Below are 18941 nucleotides of genomic sequence, written 5' to 3'. Positions count from 1 at the left end.
TGGAGAGCGTTCGAGCGTGCTGCCAACGTTTTCTGAAGATGTTGACTTTTTTTTTAACTTGAATAGTAGGCTTTCAATTTTTAGGCTGGGACATCTTCAAGAAAAAAAATAAAACTTTAATCAATGCTATGTTTGCACATATTCTTTTTCCTAAAAGAGCCACTTTTTATTCATTTTCTCCTGATGATGTTGACTGTTTTACTTGAAGTGTAGGCCTTTAATTCTTTAGGCTGGGACCTCATTAATTTGAGAGAAAAAAGGGTTTTTTGGCTCTGCTCGCAATTTATTTTATTCTGAGATTTCTGTTTTCTTTAATCTGAAATAAAGGCCTTAAATTTATTTGCCTGGGACTACTTTTATTTAGGGCAAAAGAGCTAGCTGTGCACTCTGTTAAACATTTCCTGCATTGAAAATAGACAATAAATACTGTTGAATCCATATGAAAATGTCGACATAGGGAACGGCTATAAGACACAAGCTGGACTTCCGTTCGGACCTTTTACTTGGGGGAAATTTTAAGAACTGGACCTCAGTGACTTTTAATTGAATACCCCTGGTATAGAAGTTGTGATGTTCATTGCTCATGTTGAGTAAGTCACAAAAATGGAATATATATGGGATTATATGAGAGAGATTTTTCAAGAATAATTGTCTCTTCAAGTACAGGCCTCACGTACATTAGTGTTCAACACTGTGATGATTACTGCAGTCAGAATGTGTTCATATATTGCACTCCATTTAAGTAAACAAAAATAGATTACAAAATTAAACACCTGAGATTTGTAACTTGTACTTGATTTTTAAATCTCTTGTTTTGAATTTGATAACTATGAAATCATAAAACTATATATCACCATCTACCAAAACTACAATTTATCCCAGCTAGGTCTAATAACACTAGTTCTAATCTGGATTAGTTCTGGTCTGGACCAATTCAGGGGATGCCATGAACTTACCATTAAAGGTAGTTATAAACTCCCGGAACATTTCCCTTTGCATCTCACAACTCAAGTGGGCAGTCACAGCCTGCCCTCTAAAGACAATTCTTCTCCTTCACCAAAAAATACAGGCACTTACTACACACACACACACACACACACACACACCGCGTAGTGTAGTGGTTAGCACGCTCGACTCACAATCAAGAGGGCCGGGTTCGAGTCCCAGGGCGGCGAGGCAGATGGGCAAGCCTCTTAATGTGTGGCCCCTGTTCACCTAGCAGTAAATAGGTACGGGATGTAACTCGAGGGGTTGTGGCCTTGCTTTCCCGGTGTGTGGAGTGTGTTGTGGTCTCAGTCCTACCTGAAGATTGATCTATGAGCTCTGAGCTCACTCCGTAATGGGGAAGACTGGGTGGGTGACCACAGCAGACGACCGTGGTGAATTACACACACACACACACACACACACACACACACACACACACACACACACACACACACACACACACACACAACCCTGGAACAAAGAAGGGAGAGAGGAGACGTGATACAAGTTTATAAATTGATCAACGGAATGGACAAAGTGGATAATGAGAAACTGATCCTGAGAGAAGAATATGACATCCGAAGCACATGATCGCATAGTAAAAAGCTGAGAAAAGAAAGATGTGTGAGAGATGTTAAAAAATATAGTTTCCCGCAAAGATGTATTGAGACGTAGAACAGTTTAAATGAAGAAGTAGTGTCTGCAACGAGTGTGCATACTTTTAAAGTAAGATTGGATAAGTGTAGATATGGAGACGGGGCCACACGAGCATAAAGCCCAGGCCCTGTAAAACTACAATTAGATAAATACAACTAAGTAAATACACACACACACTTCACTTAGAATTAAAAGATGGCAACTCCAACACCAGCCTTGGAGTCCCCTTCTGAGGAAGGGACCATAAATGTCCCCAGATTGGACTGCTATCTCAATATGGACCATAAATGTCATGACACTCCCCTCATCTTTTTCTTCATCAACTTCTGTAGTATTCATTGCCTTAAATCTAATTTTTAATCTGTACAACACCACCTCTCCTCTACCAAACCTTATCTTCTTTTCGTCACCAAAATGCAGGTGTCTGAGGTAACTGGCAGTAGCCCCTTTTCTGTTCCCTTCTACTTTCTATGTCCTCATTTTCATTCCAAAGCTGGATGTTGCATCTATGTGCACAATGACTTGACTAGCTCTTGTGCCCATGCTCTTGAATCTTCCAAGTTTTCCACTATCTGGCTTCAACTCAAAAGTCCTTCAAAATGAATTTTTCTGTGATGTCTACCTCTCCCCTAACTCCTTTGACTATAAGAAATGTAACTTCCAAAGTGGAGCTCATTGTGTCTCTTTATCCCATTGCAGAGACCTCCATCCTTGGAGATTTCATTGTTCACTACCAGCTTTGGCTTTCCCTTCATTGACCATCATGGTGAACTAGCTTTCAACTTTGCTATCCTCCATGACTTGGAACAACTGGTGTAACACCCTACTCATATTGGCAATACCAATAAATCAATAAAGCTAGAAATAATAACTAAGATAATAATGCCCACCTACACTATAATTATTACCTTAAAAGAATTCCAAGGAATAGAGATCAGAATATTGGAGTAAACAAGTTAAATTTGACTTACTGCATTAAAAAAGTAGGTCATGCAAGGTAATGATGTTGAAAAATTCTATTACAGGGTAAGGACGTTGTTCAACTTGCATATGAAGCATACCAAGATATGGCAGAGAAAGAAATGCGCAAACTCTGTATCATAGCCAGAGAAAAATGGAGTCTGAAACACATAGCTCTTCACCACAGGTGAGGATCCTTCATATCATGTATAGTTTAATCCCTTTTGAATTGTAGGTATATTTGACAGTTAATCAGTATTGAAATAATCTTATCATAGGTAAAATAGTTTGCATCATCACAAGCACAATATCCAGAGCCTCTGTGCCCACTCATCATCATCTGAGATGAGGAGTGACTATTTGTGAAACCACAAATGATCCTGTATACAAAAATAATGGAGGGAATGTAATGAATGAGACACATGAATGATAAATAACAATAGAAAGGGGAAAACACCCTCTAGAATGTCACAATTAGGACAATTCAACACCTGCTGCTAAAAGATCTTGGATTATGCACATGATGCACAGCCAAGAAACCTTTCCTCACTAATGCTATGAACAAGAACCAGCTTGAAATCTGCAAGAAATACAAAGACTGGACCTCAGAGGACAGGAGAAGGATAATGTTCAGCAACTAAAGTACCTTCAGGCTGGTCAGGAGGGAGTCAAAGACAGTGGGTTAGTTTAGAGGTGTGTCATGGTTCGACCAGTACTTAGTGAAGACAATAAAACACCTGGATAATGGTGTTTTAGTAGTGAGAAGGGCAGTGGAGGGCTATATTTTCTCCACAAGAATTTTACCATGAAGGGGAGCAATAACATTGATGTGTTGAAGGAAAGTTTGCTATATTTTCAGAGTATTCATGAGTGTAATTGCATGAGGGGCACCAGCACGTAAATTAAAAGTGGCAAAAAATTCTTTGTAGACAACCAAATTGATGTTTGAAGTGACAGGTATTTTCCCGGATCAGAACCCCATTAAGAATGCGTGGAAAGTTGTGAAAAATAAAGTACAAGCATCCAAGCAAACCAATATCAAAGACCTGCAGGAGGTACTAAAGCCGAGCTGGCCGAATCAGTACTCAAAAGACTTAAGATGATGACAAGAACAAAGGCAATGTGTCAATATTATATGAAATTTTTGTGGTCAACTGCATTGTGTAAATGTTGCAATTATATATATATATATATATATATATATATATATATATATATATATATATATATATATATATATATTTTTTTTTTTTTTTTTTTTTTTTTTTCTGCAACTGTACAACATACATGATGGGAGATCTCCCAACTTTTTTCTCCTTGCATGAGATGAAAATTAGTATTGTGATCCAGGCATTGCTTTATGATCCCATTATGATTTTTGTTTTTGACTCCTTCCAGATTGGGTCTTGTACCAGTGACAGAAAGTAGTGTAATTATAGCTGTTAGTTCTGAACATCGTCGAGAGTCCTTAGAAGCTGTCACCTTCCTTATTGATGGACTAAAAGCTAAGGTTCCAATCTGGAAAAAGGAATTATACAGTGATGGCACTGGTGATTGGAAGAGGAACAAGGAGTGTGTATGGATGACGGATGAGAAGACAGAGTCAGCTGTGAACAAAAAGGAAATCACAAATAATAACAAAAGCACGTGATATTCATGTTTTTGCATGCTTTGGGAATTATATATCAAGATAAGATGTTACGTACAGTGATAATGAAAGTCATAAGAAATTGATTCATATTGTTGTTCTTGTCTAAATTTCTAGTGCATTTTGCTCGTTTTCAGTTTCTTGAACAGTAGACTATAGTATACTCAGTAGAATTTTTCACTAATTGATTCAAAGGTATGGTATTCTATTAGATGTCCATACCTTGTTTATAGGATTTTCATTTTACCATAAATCTATCCTAGAATTATGTTTCAATCTTTCATTTACTTGTTATGAGACGTTATATTCTCTGTCAACTCATCTTTCACAACTTTTTGCTTTTATATTTTATTGTTACATGTGCCCGTCACAGATAGTCCAGTGCTACTGAACTTTATTCTTTTCATTTTAATTCCTATACATGTTTCAAAACTATATTTGAAAACAAAAATTACTTTTGCTTTTTGTTATCAGCTTAAAAAATATACACATCATCATCCATTGTTATCGTAATAATACATCATGAAGACACTGCATCTGATTAGTAAATAGTGCAAGTAGGAAATAAATACAGTGGTACCTTGATTTATGAGTAATGCATTCTGTGAGAGCTCATACCTATTAGCTCATATCTCATTTAAATTTTCCCCATTGAAATTAATTGAAATGCCGATAATCCATTACAGCCTCCTAAAAAGATATTTGTTTTTATAGAATTTTAGATAGGAAAAGTTATTTATAAATAACAAATATTGTATGAAGTCAATTGAATATAACAAAAGAGAATTTGAAAATATAAACTGGTTTTGTAAATTATATTTAATTTTTAAAACAGACAACTCGGGGTTACAGGAGATGCTGGCGGTGGTAGAGGGTGGAGGAGGTAGGCCTAGAATCCATGCTTACACAAAAGAAATTTTGCTGAAAAACTGCATAAAAAACACAAGATGATAGCACAGCACAAAAATTATTTCATCTTAAAAAAAAAGTGACCTGAATCCAAGCGACAAAATTGACTGGATGACGGCTTGCATCTCAAATTTCACTGTGGTACATTGGAACCATACACAATGTGTGGGCTGATGGCTGGATCCCCAAGCACATGGGTTCAAATCCTGGCCATGGTCCAACAGTGAAGGGCTTCCGCTCAGGGTAACAGTTCCCAAACGTGTAAGCTTTCGATAAGAGGTTTCCTTAGCTCTTAAATTCCCATAAAAACCTCATGCTGTATATATATATATAGTATATGTAAAAAAGGTGCTCTAAGTCAAGGTTCCTCTGTACATTTGTGAAAGAAACTAGGACCAATACTGTTCATTTAACTGCTCCCTATGACCTTAACTTTTCTGTGATAGTGTATCTGCATCCACTGTGCCTTCAAACATGTAAAATAACTATTCTCTCTGCTGTTCATATCTTCTGTGCCCTTATGTATAAAAATATCTTTTAAATATTCTTTCTCTCTCAGATTCTTTAGTGACTGCATATATCTATGTTTGTCTTATTGAATATTAAGAATCTTCCTCATTTCATTTAATCTTTACACTAAGATGAAATCTGGTATGATTTACTTTACTAACTAGGCCAGGCTGTGATTGAATGGTAACTTAACAAGTTACATTCTGACTGTGGCTACACAAACTGGCATGGAGTTATGCTTCGGAACTACCTCCTGGTATTTTTTTATGGGAGGATAGCTTATTGCTTCAGAATGTTATATCCATTTCCGTCCATGTTTTCCATTCAAACCTTTTTCCATTCATAGACTGCAAAACTCGTATGATAATTGTGACAGGTCTGCTTATTTATAGAGGAAGATGAATAATTATGAAAGCTACATTGCTTATACAAGGGAAGTACGAGTAACTGCAGAGGATAGGGAATGTTTCAGTAAAGAAGGAATGCAGTGTGATATTACTGTTGTTATTAGATCTTGTCACAGGAAAGTTGCAAAGTTTGATTTAAGAATGTCAAGGGAAGTGAGAGAAAAAGCTGAATTATAGATGTAGTAAAGTGGGAAGGTATAGTCCAGATTAAGGTTTAGTAGCCTGGAAGGTTACCTTAATGGTGAAATACTATGAAAGATAGTAAATTGTGACATGAGTATACATTTTTCACCTCAAATCCCATTATTATGAAATGTTATTGATATATTATTAGTGTTATTAGTACTGTCATCATGGTCATCATTCTCATTGTTGTCAGCCCTGTGATAAGGGAACATGGTCTCACAGCAATTAAACCTTCATATATTTCACCTTACTATGAGGACACTATAAAGCTGTGGAGTTTTATAAGCTATTATTAGCTGATTAATGCTGTATGACCCTCTTATGGTGCCAAAACTCATAAATCAATTAATAAATTATGTGCAACAGTGAAATTATTGAACATTAATTAAAAGGTACTTTAGTAGTTTCATTTCTGACCTTGTATAGATGAAATTTAGTGAACTGTGTGATTGTTTATTATTGCAACTTATTAAAAAGAAGCCATGTGTGGGACAAATGTGGCAAGAAACAAGCATCTATTATAGGCAAGACTTGAGATATATCTCATGGCTTTGATTTTTAGTACCTAACTGTATGATTAACTGCACATCCTCTGAGTGCCATTTACGTAACTTCCTCATACAACCTGATTAAATTAACTCGATCTGTAGCATCTCAACAGCAGTGCATAACTATGTATATATTTTCAGGATCTTTATCAGAGGAGAGGAATGTTGAAATAAGACCACCTGTGAAAAGAATCAGAGAAGAAAATGAATTTCTCAATGAATCTATGAAGGATAGCAATACTCTGGAAGAGAAGACTGATCTGGATCCAACTTATGTGCAAATTATATTATCAAAAGAGGAGGTATGGCTTGATGTGTGGATGAAATGTGTGAATGAAATATATAGTCTCCTTCATGTCTTTGCTGTGAAGAGTTGAAAATAGGTGTAAAATAAGCATAATTATGAGAATGGATTATAGATGACTCTTGTAGATGCATTGAAAAGCTCTCCATATTTAATCCTTCATAAAAATTGCTTTTCACCACACATATAGGATGTTATATGGAAAAAAGTTGATTACAGATAACTAACGCCATAGAAAAATGATTAAGAAGTTGCACTTTTGGGGAACTCAGTCAAAAGCTTAATGTGTGCCATTTTGCTAAACAAGCAAACAAATGTGTTATTCATGCACTTACATGTACATACCTTGCAGAATTTTTGCAATATTTTTTTTAATAGATATTTTCACATAATAGCATAAACTGGAGCAACAAGAACTAGCTTAAGTTTATTGTAAGAGAGGAAATAAATGGAAGGCATTGTGGAAAAGCAAGATAAGGTAAGATATAGAAAATGATACTGCAGAGGAATATGACAAGGATGTCAAAGTGAGTGCAAGATAAAAGATGAGAAGTCAAGAGATTAGTAAAGGGAAATAAGTATAACTTGAATAAGATTGTAATAGGAAGTTGTCAATGAAGTAACAGGAATATGCCAAGATATATGTAGGAAAGGAAGTAAGAAAAATAAATGAGAGGAAGGCTGGAGTGAGATGAGGGGATTTGATAAGAGCCATTGCATAATTGTTGAATGTGGAAATGGAAGAGATGGCTTTAGTGTTGAATTCAGGTATAAATTTCACTACTGGTTGACCACGTCTGCTAAATGAGAAAGGAATGCTATTGTAAAAACAAGAGAAAAGCTAAAATTAAGAAAATATTTAACATCAATTACATGAAACTGTGTTTACATAAATTTCTTTCTTGGCATATTATTTAGAGCTGCCTCATGCCAAGCTACCATGGAAAATCATATATACTTTGTATACAGTAATATTTCAGTATATGTCTGTAATCCATTCAAGAGTCCTGGACTTGTATCAAATATGATGCTTACCAAATTTTTTCCCATAAGAAATACTAGAAAAAGGATTGATCTGTTCCCATAAAAAATCCTATTGTTGTAGGTATATTATACAGTATACTGATGGGATTCTAAGAAATGTTTTAATCACAACTTAATATTAAAATACATATAATATTTTATGACATAGATGCCCTTCCATTTCAGGACGACATATTCAGGAAAAAAAAAATTTCATGTATTTCAGCATATAATGTTGAAAACAAAGTAACAACACAGCTGAATGAAAAACAAGCAATCACAATAGTAAAAATCTCCTACATGATTGCAGTAATAAAAATAAAAGAAAAATAAAAAAAATAAAACAGAGGTAAGGTGAAAAATGCAGCCCCGCTACCAAGATACCAATAATACATTTGGTGTGTCACTGAAAAGGGTCATGTTTTTATTTTTGATATTTCTTTACATCATATATGGTTGAAGAATATGATATAACACTTTTGTCTATACAGGTAATAAGATGATGGAAATTTTTTGGTGTGCAGGTGAAGGATATTTCAAAATTAAATCTATGGGAAGCCTCATATCTGCATGTAAGACTCAGTGACCTTTTTTTTTGCCATTTTTATGAAAAAAAAGTGTATCATATGCTTTCAAAGACAGTAAATACAAAAACAGATGAAATAAAAAAAGACCTGGCAACATTGCTTGTAGCCAGTCATGACTTTGTCTCAAGGGAGGTAAACAAAGGTAGCACAACAGTATTTTAACTCATTTTGACTCATGCAAATTCTAGGACACAAGTCCTAGAGGTCTTACTTGGTAAACAACAACAGATTGTTTACCAAACAAGTTTTTCACTTCCAAACAGGACATATATCAAGTTGGACTTATCCCAAAGTGAATGTATATCAAGGTATCAACTCTACTATTTACAAATACTTTCTTCTGTAATGATGAATAAAGAAATAAAACTCTGTAGTTCTTAAATTGATCTTTCCAGAAAATCATTTTGAATGTCATAAGATCATGTAACTTACAGTTTCACTATTCTGCATAATGCTTTGAATTTTTATACAGATCAATCGACGCATTGCTGCATTCCAAAAACATAAGCGGGAAGAACTTGATGTATTAAACATTCAAGAATTTTGCAGCCTGTCAGGAGGACCAACTTCTCAAAACTCGTGTGCTCGCACCTCTGCTGTTGTTTTAAGATCAAAAGGGTCAAGAAGTCATCTGAAATGTAAGTGTAGCTCTTTGGTTATTTTATTTAACATGTTTTTACTATTGGCTTGTGCAACTTGGATTATATATTGTTGGAAGGAAGCATGTACAATACAAGGAAAAACAAAAGAAATGAAGTTTTTTTGTCAAGATTCATACATGTATGTATGTCCATAAAAATCATAATTTTCTCAGGCTTTTTTTTTTTTTTTTTTTTTTACATTACAACAACAAAGTGTTGGAAAAAAAAAATCCCGCTGGTTGCCAGGCCCTGTTAAGAGGAAGTAGAAAGAGAAAAATCAAAAAAATCTAAAAGGAGGGTTCAGTTAACGTAAGAGGTGTCTTGACACTCCTCTTTTGAAAGAGTTTAAGTCATAGGCAGGTGGAAATACAGACACAGGTAGAGAGTTCCAGAGTTTACCAGGCTGTTCTATTATGTTTAATATCATGAACAGCTTTAATCCTTCTGCTTATGCTGATACCTTATATTCTCCATTGAGCTCCTCTAATTACTATCTTATATCTGTATCTTATCTTATTGCTCTAATCCGTCCTCAGGATCTCCCAAAGTGGAGATGCCTCTGGTATTTTGCCACTGCTAATTGGGGGGAACCTGAGGAGGTATTATGCTAATTTTCTCTGGGATGACAAGTGCTTCTTTGTGAGAAGCTCATCTTTTATGTGCTTAGCATATAACAGAGGTGATAGTTTCTGGTACAGAGGTGTACATTCCTCTTTCTTTCCCTTGACCTAAGCTTTCCATACATACATGATGAAGAGTTACCCCACAAAATGTACTTGAGCCTTCTATCACCTGAATCTCATGTGCTTTATACTTTTGCCTGAAATCATGAGAAGTTTATTTTCCGACTAGCCAAAAACTCCTTCATTAATAGAAAGTGTCAAAATCTTTTGAGGTCCAACTTCTCTCAAGATTTCTGACACCTAGCCAAAAAACATATTTGATAACTTTGCTTCATCTTTTTCTCCTCTATCTCTAAACCAAACTTCTTGTTCTATCCACTCTTACATGATTGCCCTGTACTTTTCCATGTCTTTTCAGAGATGACCAACCCTTTAGGAAGTAAACAGATCACACATGGAGGCCACAGAACATCTCACTTCTGATGTGTCTAAAATTTCTGACTGGACAGTGCTTCAAAAACTCAATTATTACACTTATCAGTTTGATACAATTGTCTATCTCCACTCCTCCAATGACACTTAATTCCCTCCTCTTCTTCACTGAACATCCTTGGGCTGTTCTTTACTTTTAATCTAATTTAGAAACCACATCTCATCTCTAGCTAAAATTACTTTTAATGAAGTTAGGCATTCTAAGTTGTCTCCCACCTTTTCTCACCCTCTCTTCTCTAACTGCTAGTCCTGTACTGGCACTTTATTTGTCCATGTATGAAATATGCTTCATATGTGCTGAGGGATTCTATTCATACGACAAGGTGAAATTAAAAAATGTTGTCTTATTTATTCCTCTCCTCTAACCGAGTGTCCTTAGCCACTTTCTTATTGCTGTAATATTTGCATTTTTTGCAATATTCTACTATGTTCATGCCAATTGCTCTTCTGATCTTGCTAACTACATGCCTTCCCTCCTCCTATGGTCTCACTGCACAAGCTTTTCTCCATTCTCTCATCACTATATTCTATCCACCTCTAATTCAAACATTAACTTATTGTTTCAATCATCTATCCCTTTCTCTGGAAAACTATGAAACTCCCTGCCTGACTTTAACTCTTTCAAGAAGTAGCTTTTTTGATACTTGTCCTCTGGTTTTGATGCTTTCAACTTTTTTCGTTTCAATTTTTGTTGCCTTTGGCTGGTGCCCCTCCCACAATAATGAAATTTTAAAAAGTTATTTTATCCATTTGAGAAGACTGTGCCTAAAATTTGTGTCCAGGCACAGAAAATGTGGTGTAAGCTAATCTTATGTTGTCCATCTTTACTACTGACTGGTTGTAGAACAACAAGGATTATGCATGCACATTATATGTATATTTTTTTGTTATATTTTCAGTAACCCATGTAGTAAATGAATGGGGTCCCCAGACTCTGGGAATGGATCCTGGCTCTATTTCTGCTAACCAAGCAAAGGAAATAATCAAGCAAGGTCAGTTGAAGGAATTTTCAATAAGTGTATGTTATAGTTTAATAATTCCATTACTATTGATAACCTAGATTAGTGCATTGTTTCTCTTTTTACTAGGGAAATATCTGCCCTAAGAAGTGTGACCAAGACAAGATCTGACTTAAAAAAAAAAACTAATTAGTATGCACAGGATATAGATCAGTGTTGTATTGAAAGGCTTAGGTTATAATACAGATAACGAACTAACCAGTGTAATTTACCATCATTCATATTTACAGATGGAATTTGCAATAACAATGGAAGCAGCAGAGAAGACTCACTAGAGCCAGGTTCAAATTCCTCTCCAAAATTTTCAGGAGACAACAAATGTAAACAAGATGCTATCTCGTTTTCAGAAGAGGGGATGCAGCTTACAGGTTTGTTCAATTATATATATATATATATATATATATATATATATATATATATATATATATATATATATATATATATATATATATATATGTATATATATATGTGTGTGTGTGTGTGTGTGATTCACTGTTTGATCTGCTGCAGTCTCTGACGAGACAGCCAGACGTTACCCTACGGAACGAGCTCAGAGCTCATTATTTCCGATCTTCGGATAGGCCTGATCAGACCAGGCACACACCACACCGGGACAACAAGGTCACAACTTCTCGATTTACATCCCGTACCTACTCACTGCTAGGTGAACAGGGGCTACACGTGAAAGGAGACACACCCAAATATCTCCACCCGGCCAGGGAATCGAAACCCGGTCCTCTGGCTTGTGAAGCCAGCGCTCTAACCACTGAGCTACCGTGTATTCACCTAGTTGTATTCACCTAGTTGTAATTTTACAGGGCCTGGGTATCATACTCGTGTGGCCCCGTCTCCATATCTACACACATCCAACTTTCCTTTAAAACTATGCACACTCCTTGCTGACACCACCTCCTCACTCAAACCATTCCACACCTCCACACATCTTTGTGGGAAACTATATTTTTTCACATCCTTCAAGCATATTCCTTTGGCTATCTTTTTACTATGCGATTTTGTAGTTCTACTTAAGTTTTCCTCTCTCAACATCATTTGCTCATTATCCACTTCATCCAGTCCATTCAACAGTTTATAAACCTGTATTAAATCTCCTCTTTCTCTTCTTTGTTCCAAGGTAGGCAAATTCATTTCTTTTAATCTCTCCTCATAGGTCATTTCTGCCAATTCCGGAACCATTTTTGTTGCCATTCTCTGCAATCTCTCCAACTTCCTTATATGCTTCTTTTTATAAGGGGACCAAACCACTCCAGCATATTCCAATCTTGGTCTAATTACCATACTAATTAATTTCTTCATCATATCTTTATCCATATAATGGAAGGCTAATCCAATATTTTTTTATCAAATTATATGTTTCTCCAAACATCTTATCAATATGAGCCTCAAACTGCCCATGGTCTTGTATTATCACTCCCAAATCCTTTTCCTTTTCCACCTTTTTCAACACTACTTCTTCACCCATCTTATATGACCCTCTTGGCCGTCTTCCACTCTTCCCATCTCCATCACATGACTTTTGCTCAGATTAAATTCCATTTGCCACCTCTTGCTCCACTCCCAAATCTTATCCAGGTCTGCCTGTAAAATTTCACAATCTTCTTCACTCTTCACACACCTACACAACTTCGCATCATCCGCAAACAAATTAATATAACTGTTTACTCCTCTGGCATGTCATTATATATACAAGGAAAAGTATTGGTGCCAGCACTGAGCCTTGTGGGACTCCACTCTCCACCACCAACCAGTCCGACTTTGCATCCCTTATTACCGTTCTCATCTCCCTCCATCTCAAGTAGTTTTCCATCCACTTTAACACTTTTCCTTTCAGTCCTCCATAAATCTCTACTTTCCATAACAGTCTCTGTGAGGTACCTTGTCAAAAGCTTTCTTTAAATCCAAATATACACAGTCCATCCATCCTCTCTCTCTGTATTTTGTCAACCACTCTTGAATAAAAGCTCAGTAGATTTGTTACACATGACCTCCCTTTCCTGAAGCCAAATTGATGATCCGATAATAACTTATGATCCTCCAGGAACCGTATCCAATATTTCTTTATCACCCTCTCACAAATCTTACCGACCACACTTGTTAGAGACACAGGTCTATAGTTAAGAGGCTCTTCCTTACTGCCTCCCTTATAAATGGGCACCACTTCAGCTCTCTTCCACTCTACTGGTACTTCCCCTGTTTCTAATGAACACCTTATAATATCATATAATGGATCAATCAATTCTTCTCTACACTCCTTCAATAATTTTCCTGAAACTTCATCTGGTCCCATCGCTTTATCATCTTTAAGTTCCTCCAACATTTTATATAACTCCTTTTTAGGTATCTTAATGTCCTCCATGTGCACATTTCCTTGTACATTCTGTGGCTTTACAAACATTGTTTCTTTAGTAAATACTTGCTGAAACCTATTATTTAGCAATTCCGCTATATTCTTAGGGTCATCTACTATCCCTTGCTCTCCTTTTAAAATGCATCTTATACTGTATAAAACTTTACAAAATTATAACTTTAATAGTCAGCTGCCGTGTACTACCAGTCGACCGCTTTGAGTACGTTACTGCAGTGGCGGCGCGGCTCTGCACTCCCGTGTCAAATCCAGATCTACTGTTATCTGTGGTAGTATGTATCACAAGAAACAAATCACAAATAGGCAAGTGAGGGTCGCGCAAATGATCGTAGTTGTGATTGGTAAGCTGGCACAATACAGACTGAGTCATCCCCACATGTGGGGAATGCATTGGGGGGGGGGGGTGCCCGATTGGCAGCATCCAAAACAGCCAATATCCGACTTATACGTGTTCAATATAGAGAGGGTTTACTATATTCAGAGTGATTAAGTGACTAAAAATCCTTTATCCTCTCGTAAATATCCCAGTGGCTTAGGTATTATAAGAAAATTATTGTAATGGTTGTTTTAATCTGAAAGGTTGATGTGTTGCTCATCAAAATGTTCATCTTTTGTTTTGTGCTTTTCTCCAGGAGGATTGTTATTGTTATGAGTGGAGCCTCAATCATTTAGGTATTAACTCAAAGTTAATCATGTTATGTAGTAGTAGGAATGCATTACCAATTTGCATCAAGATGTCTGAAGATTTTTTGAATAAATGGTGTCTGGTATCAAGTGTGAAACATGAGCCCAGTTTCAATACCTTGAAGATATTGGTCTGATTATTTGATTAATCAGACTCACATTTTTAACAGGATAATTGAATTGGACTTACCTGCCGTCAAATGAATCAGATAATTGCAATCGTATTGCTGAAAATTTTAAGAAATTTGTTATTAATCCAGGTCGATGTCTTTGTTATTTTTTCACAATAGCAGTTTCTTTTATTAATAAATTTTCTATATTTTTCTCAAGTAAATGTCTTTTTTGTTTTATTCTTTTCTATTTACACTTTCATATTTTCTCTATAATATAATGCATGAAATATCATGATTAATTATTAAATCGTTTATCATTAAAAGGTTATATTTTACAAGTATAAAGTTATTATAATATGAGTTTGATTTGGGTTTTTTGTACTTGTCTCATATTGGTAGTGAAGCACAGCACCAGTTTAGAACCAGTCGTCATGAGAGCAAGCTGCTACTGCGTTGTTCTCTTCCTAAGAGCAACTCCACATTGAATCACTTATAAAAATATTGAATCTCTTTTAAGAAATTTAATCAAATTAGATAATCACTAATTAATCGGACTTAAATTTTTGGCACCTGAATTGAATAATTGAATCAGACTTAACAAGCTGGCGTATTGGCAATCTTGGATTGGACTTCAGTTTTTTTTTAGTTGCATCTAATTCTGATTATTAAGATGATTAAGCAATCCCTTTGGAGTTCAGTTTTTCCCTTCACAAACCAGTGCATTGTATTTTTTGCAGGTATAGAGGAGCGGCTCCAGAATCTGGAAAGTCATCTGAGAATTGTTCCTGGATCAGCCATTCCTCGTGATATTTATGCCAGGCTAAAGGCGGTGGAAGACAGGGTGCTACACTTGGAGGGCATTTCTCCTGAATACTTCAGAAATTATGTAAGAATCTTACACACACACACACACACACACACACACAGAAGATTTGGTAATGCATGATGATAAATCTACAAGGGGACACAGGAAAAAACTGAAGGTACATGCAGGGGGTATGTGAAGAAATACAGTTTTCCACACAGAACTGTTGAACCTTGGAATGCATTAGGTAAAGCAGTGACCAAAGCAACAACAATACATAACTTAAAATGAAGTTGGATAATTTTGAAGATAACAGAGATGGACAGCATGAGTATAGCTCTTCTCCTGTATGCTACAACTAAGTAAATACACACACACACACACACACACACACACACACACACACACACACACACACACACACACACACACACACACATGCACACACACACAGAGTGGCATTTTCATACATTGATGATGATATGATGAAAATTATTGTAAGTATGATATGTCCAAGGTTAGAATTTCCAGCAGTGCTCTGGTCACCAAATCTGAGGAAGGATATTAAAAAGCTAGAGAGGATTCACTGGACTGCAACAAAAATGGTTCCTGCCTTATGATGAGAGATTGTTAAGATTGGATCTGATGTCCCTGGAACAGAGAACATTGAGAGATTTGATTGCAATGTTTAGACTGATAGAAGGAATTGGCAAGTATGACTGAGAAGATTTGATAGTGCATGACAAATGATCCACAAGGGGGCACAGGATCAAACTGAAGAAGGGCACATGCAGGAGGAACATGAAGAAATACAATTTTTCATATAGAATTGTTGAAGCTTGGAATGTGTTAGATAGAGAAGTGACCAAAGCAACAACAATACAAAATTTTAAGATAAAGTATGCTACAACTAGGTAAATACACACACAGATATGATGAAAATAGATACATCAGTGCAGTCATATGGTCTCCATATAGGAAGAATATAAGGAAATTAGAAAGAATACAGAGGACAACAACAAAAATGGTGCTGGAATTGAAGAAAAGACATGATGAGTGATTTGAAGAAAAGAGATTGACAACATTGGAAGAGAGAAGAGAAAGGGAAGACTTGATAGCAATGTACAAATTGATAAACTGTATGGAAAAGATACGCAGACAAGTTTAGGAAATGTACATGGATGCAGAAACAAGATTTATAAGAGGATATACAATAGAATTAATTAGATTAAATGTCTCAGTGACATCAATTCTGAGCCCAAAAAGGTGTGGTAGCAAGTCAGTTTTTTGTGAGAGGTGAGATGAGGAATGGTAGATTCTTGTGATGGTTGAACATCTACATTCCTTGCTTAATAGACTTTCCTTTCCATCAGACACTCTCATCCCACCATCCTGTGTGTGATCTTAGCTATATACATCGAGTCCATTCATATTCTTTATCTAATGCTGATTATTACAGTTCACTCTAGTCATGATTGAATCATGTATTTTATACGACTGTTTATCAAGTTTTATACAGGCACATTTTGATTAATACATATCTATCAACTTTTCTGCATGTTGTTGTATAGCTCTTATTTTCATATTCCTATTTCAGAATGTTCTGACATCAAGGAAAAATCAAAATTCAAAGGAAATTAAAGCATCTGAAGATGATGTAAGTTATATATATATATTTTTTTCATGTTAAGTATGTCATACAGTTGTTATTCATATATTATTTGTGTTTGTCAATTTTTTTCAGTATATGCCTTATGCAACGAGATACATGGTGATGGAAGAAATTTCTCATTTATGGTTTTCAAAACTTACAAGTCATCCTCCCTGTAATCTTGGTTCCCAAATCCAATATAGAACTGCTAAACTGTGACTCTTTTCTGGCTTCACTGGATTTATATACATGTCCACTTAACATTCTTAACTCCTTCAATAGGATGATGACTATATAGGCATCATGATATGTGATGATAATAGAACTTTTTTGACAATATATGGAGCCTTTAGCTAGACCCAAGACAGAATATGAGAACACTCAGCAACAACTAAAACAAAATGTAAATATGACATTTATGTAGCTGTCATTGTATGTGGTCCTGGTGTGTCATGATAACTATGTAGGCGTATTGAAGTGATTAACAGCACCCAGGAAATGAGATAGCTGTATTTGTCTCTTTGCAAATAAGGTGGATCAATAATAGCACTAAGGCATCAAGCCACACTATCCTGGCTTGCAAAAAGAGTTGAAGCATATAAAACATTCTCTCTTCCTTCAGGCATTTAGGTATGAATGTTTCACCTTTGCTGTATATATTAATTTTCCTGTACTGCAAGATTGCTGTTACAGTATAAATCATGAAAGTCTTGAGAAAACATTAACTCATATCTTCCTCTTACAGATCTGCCTTAATGACTTGGATGTGAAAATACATGAACTAAAGATGAAACTAAAGCAAAAGCAAATAAAACAAGAATTATAGCACAGTGTAAGTTTGACATCAGATCTAATTATTTTGAAAAGTTGAATTTGTAATTGCTTTATGCAGATATTTTTAAGATGTCTTAAAATAGTACTATATGAAAAAGTTTTATCTTTTATTTTTCATACTTTTTACTCGAGATTAACCAGTAAGAGGTCAACCATATACATGTACGTGGAGTCTTTGCTTACTATCTGTGGTCAATCACGTACAAGTAAGTTCACCCCTTTCTCGGTTTCCATGCGTTTGAAATTCCCTCCAGCTTCAATATTTATGATCTTTGAAGTGTCTAGCATATATCAGGACAGTTTTCCCCCATTCTGACATGGGTTAGTCATTCCCCTCCCCCACCCCTCCCTGCCGTCTTGCTTTGGCGTAACCAAAAAAACGGAGTGACATTTGGTATTACTGTCATGAATGTGATGTAGCTCTATGCATTGAGCCTTGTTTTGAAGAATATCACACCCTGCTGCAATACTAAAAAGCTTAGATACTGAAAGAAAAAATAATAAACAATATTTTGTGGTAAAATGAGTAAATTATTTTTTACATTATATTTTTTGTATTTTTCATTTTATAAAACATGAGTTAATTTATGAATATGTAACCATTATACACATGTCTCGTAAGAGAAAAACATCGATAAAACGATTAAAAAAGCCTCATTCAGAAGTTGTACGTCTGGCAGCATCACTGAGCAAGGTAAATTTAAAGCTCCAGCTGGACATTTAAAAATGGCAATTTCGAACTTTAACTCTTATTTTTACTTTTCTATGCCCATTTTGAGTTATATGGAATAAAAAAAAAAAAGTGGAATTTTTGATGACCTGGATGAGTATTCGGAGGTAAATCAGTGCTGACCTCTTACGGGTTAAATATGAGAAATCTGTACTGAAAGAAAAAGTTACAATTATGGTTATTTACTCAAGTATATTCATCCTTTTCAAGGTATGGGTGCTTTCATTTGATACAAAAAAT

The 18941-nt window shown here is 35.5% G+C and overlaps 1 protein-coding gene across 1 annotated transcript in view; it reads left to right on the top strand.

Annotated features, from left to right (window-relative positions):
- The window catches only part of LOC123505219 (molybdopterin synthase catalytic subunit-like), a 19389-nt gene extending 1319 nt beyond the window's left edge, over positions 1–18070 (top strand). The window contains exons 3-11 of the mRNA XM_045256400.1: positions 2670–2791; positions 4003–4247; positions 6954–7114; positions 9199–9364; positions 11382–11474; positions 11732–11869; positions 15419–15567; positions 17084–17143; positions 17883–18070. Of these exons, the coding sequence (XP_045112335.1) occupies positions 2670–2791; positions 4003–4247; positions 6954–7114; positions 9199–9364; positions 11382–11474; positions 11732–11869; positions 15419–15567; positions 17084–17143; positions 17883–17963 (1215 nt within the window). The 3' untranslated portion in view covers positions 17964–18070. The remainder of the gene's footprint in view (positions 1–2669; positions 2792–4002; positions 4248–6953; positions 7115–9198; positions 9365–11381; positions 11475–11731; positions 11870–15418; positions 15568–17083; positions 17144–17882) is intronic.
- Positions 18071–18941: the final 871 nt, after the last annotated feature.

Source organism: Portunus trituberculatus, chromosome 17 (genome assembly GCF_017591435.1).
Source record: "Portunus trituberculatus isolate SZX2019 chromosome 17, ASM1759143v1, whole genome shotgun sequence".
In the NCBI taxonomy this organism is placed as follows: domain Eukaryota; kingdom Metazoa; phylum Arthropoda; class Malacostraca; order Decapoda; family Portunidae; genus Portunus; species Portunus trituberculatus.
Note: the sequence above shows the minus strand (reverse complement) of the source record. Positions and strands in the feature narration are given on the sequence as shown.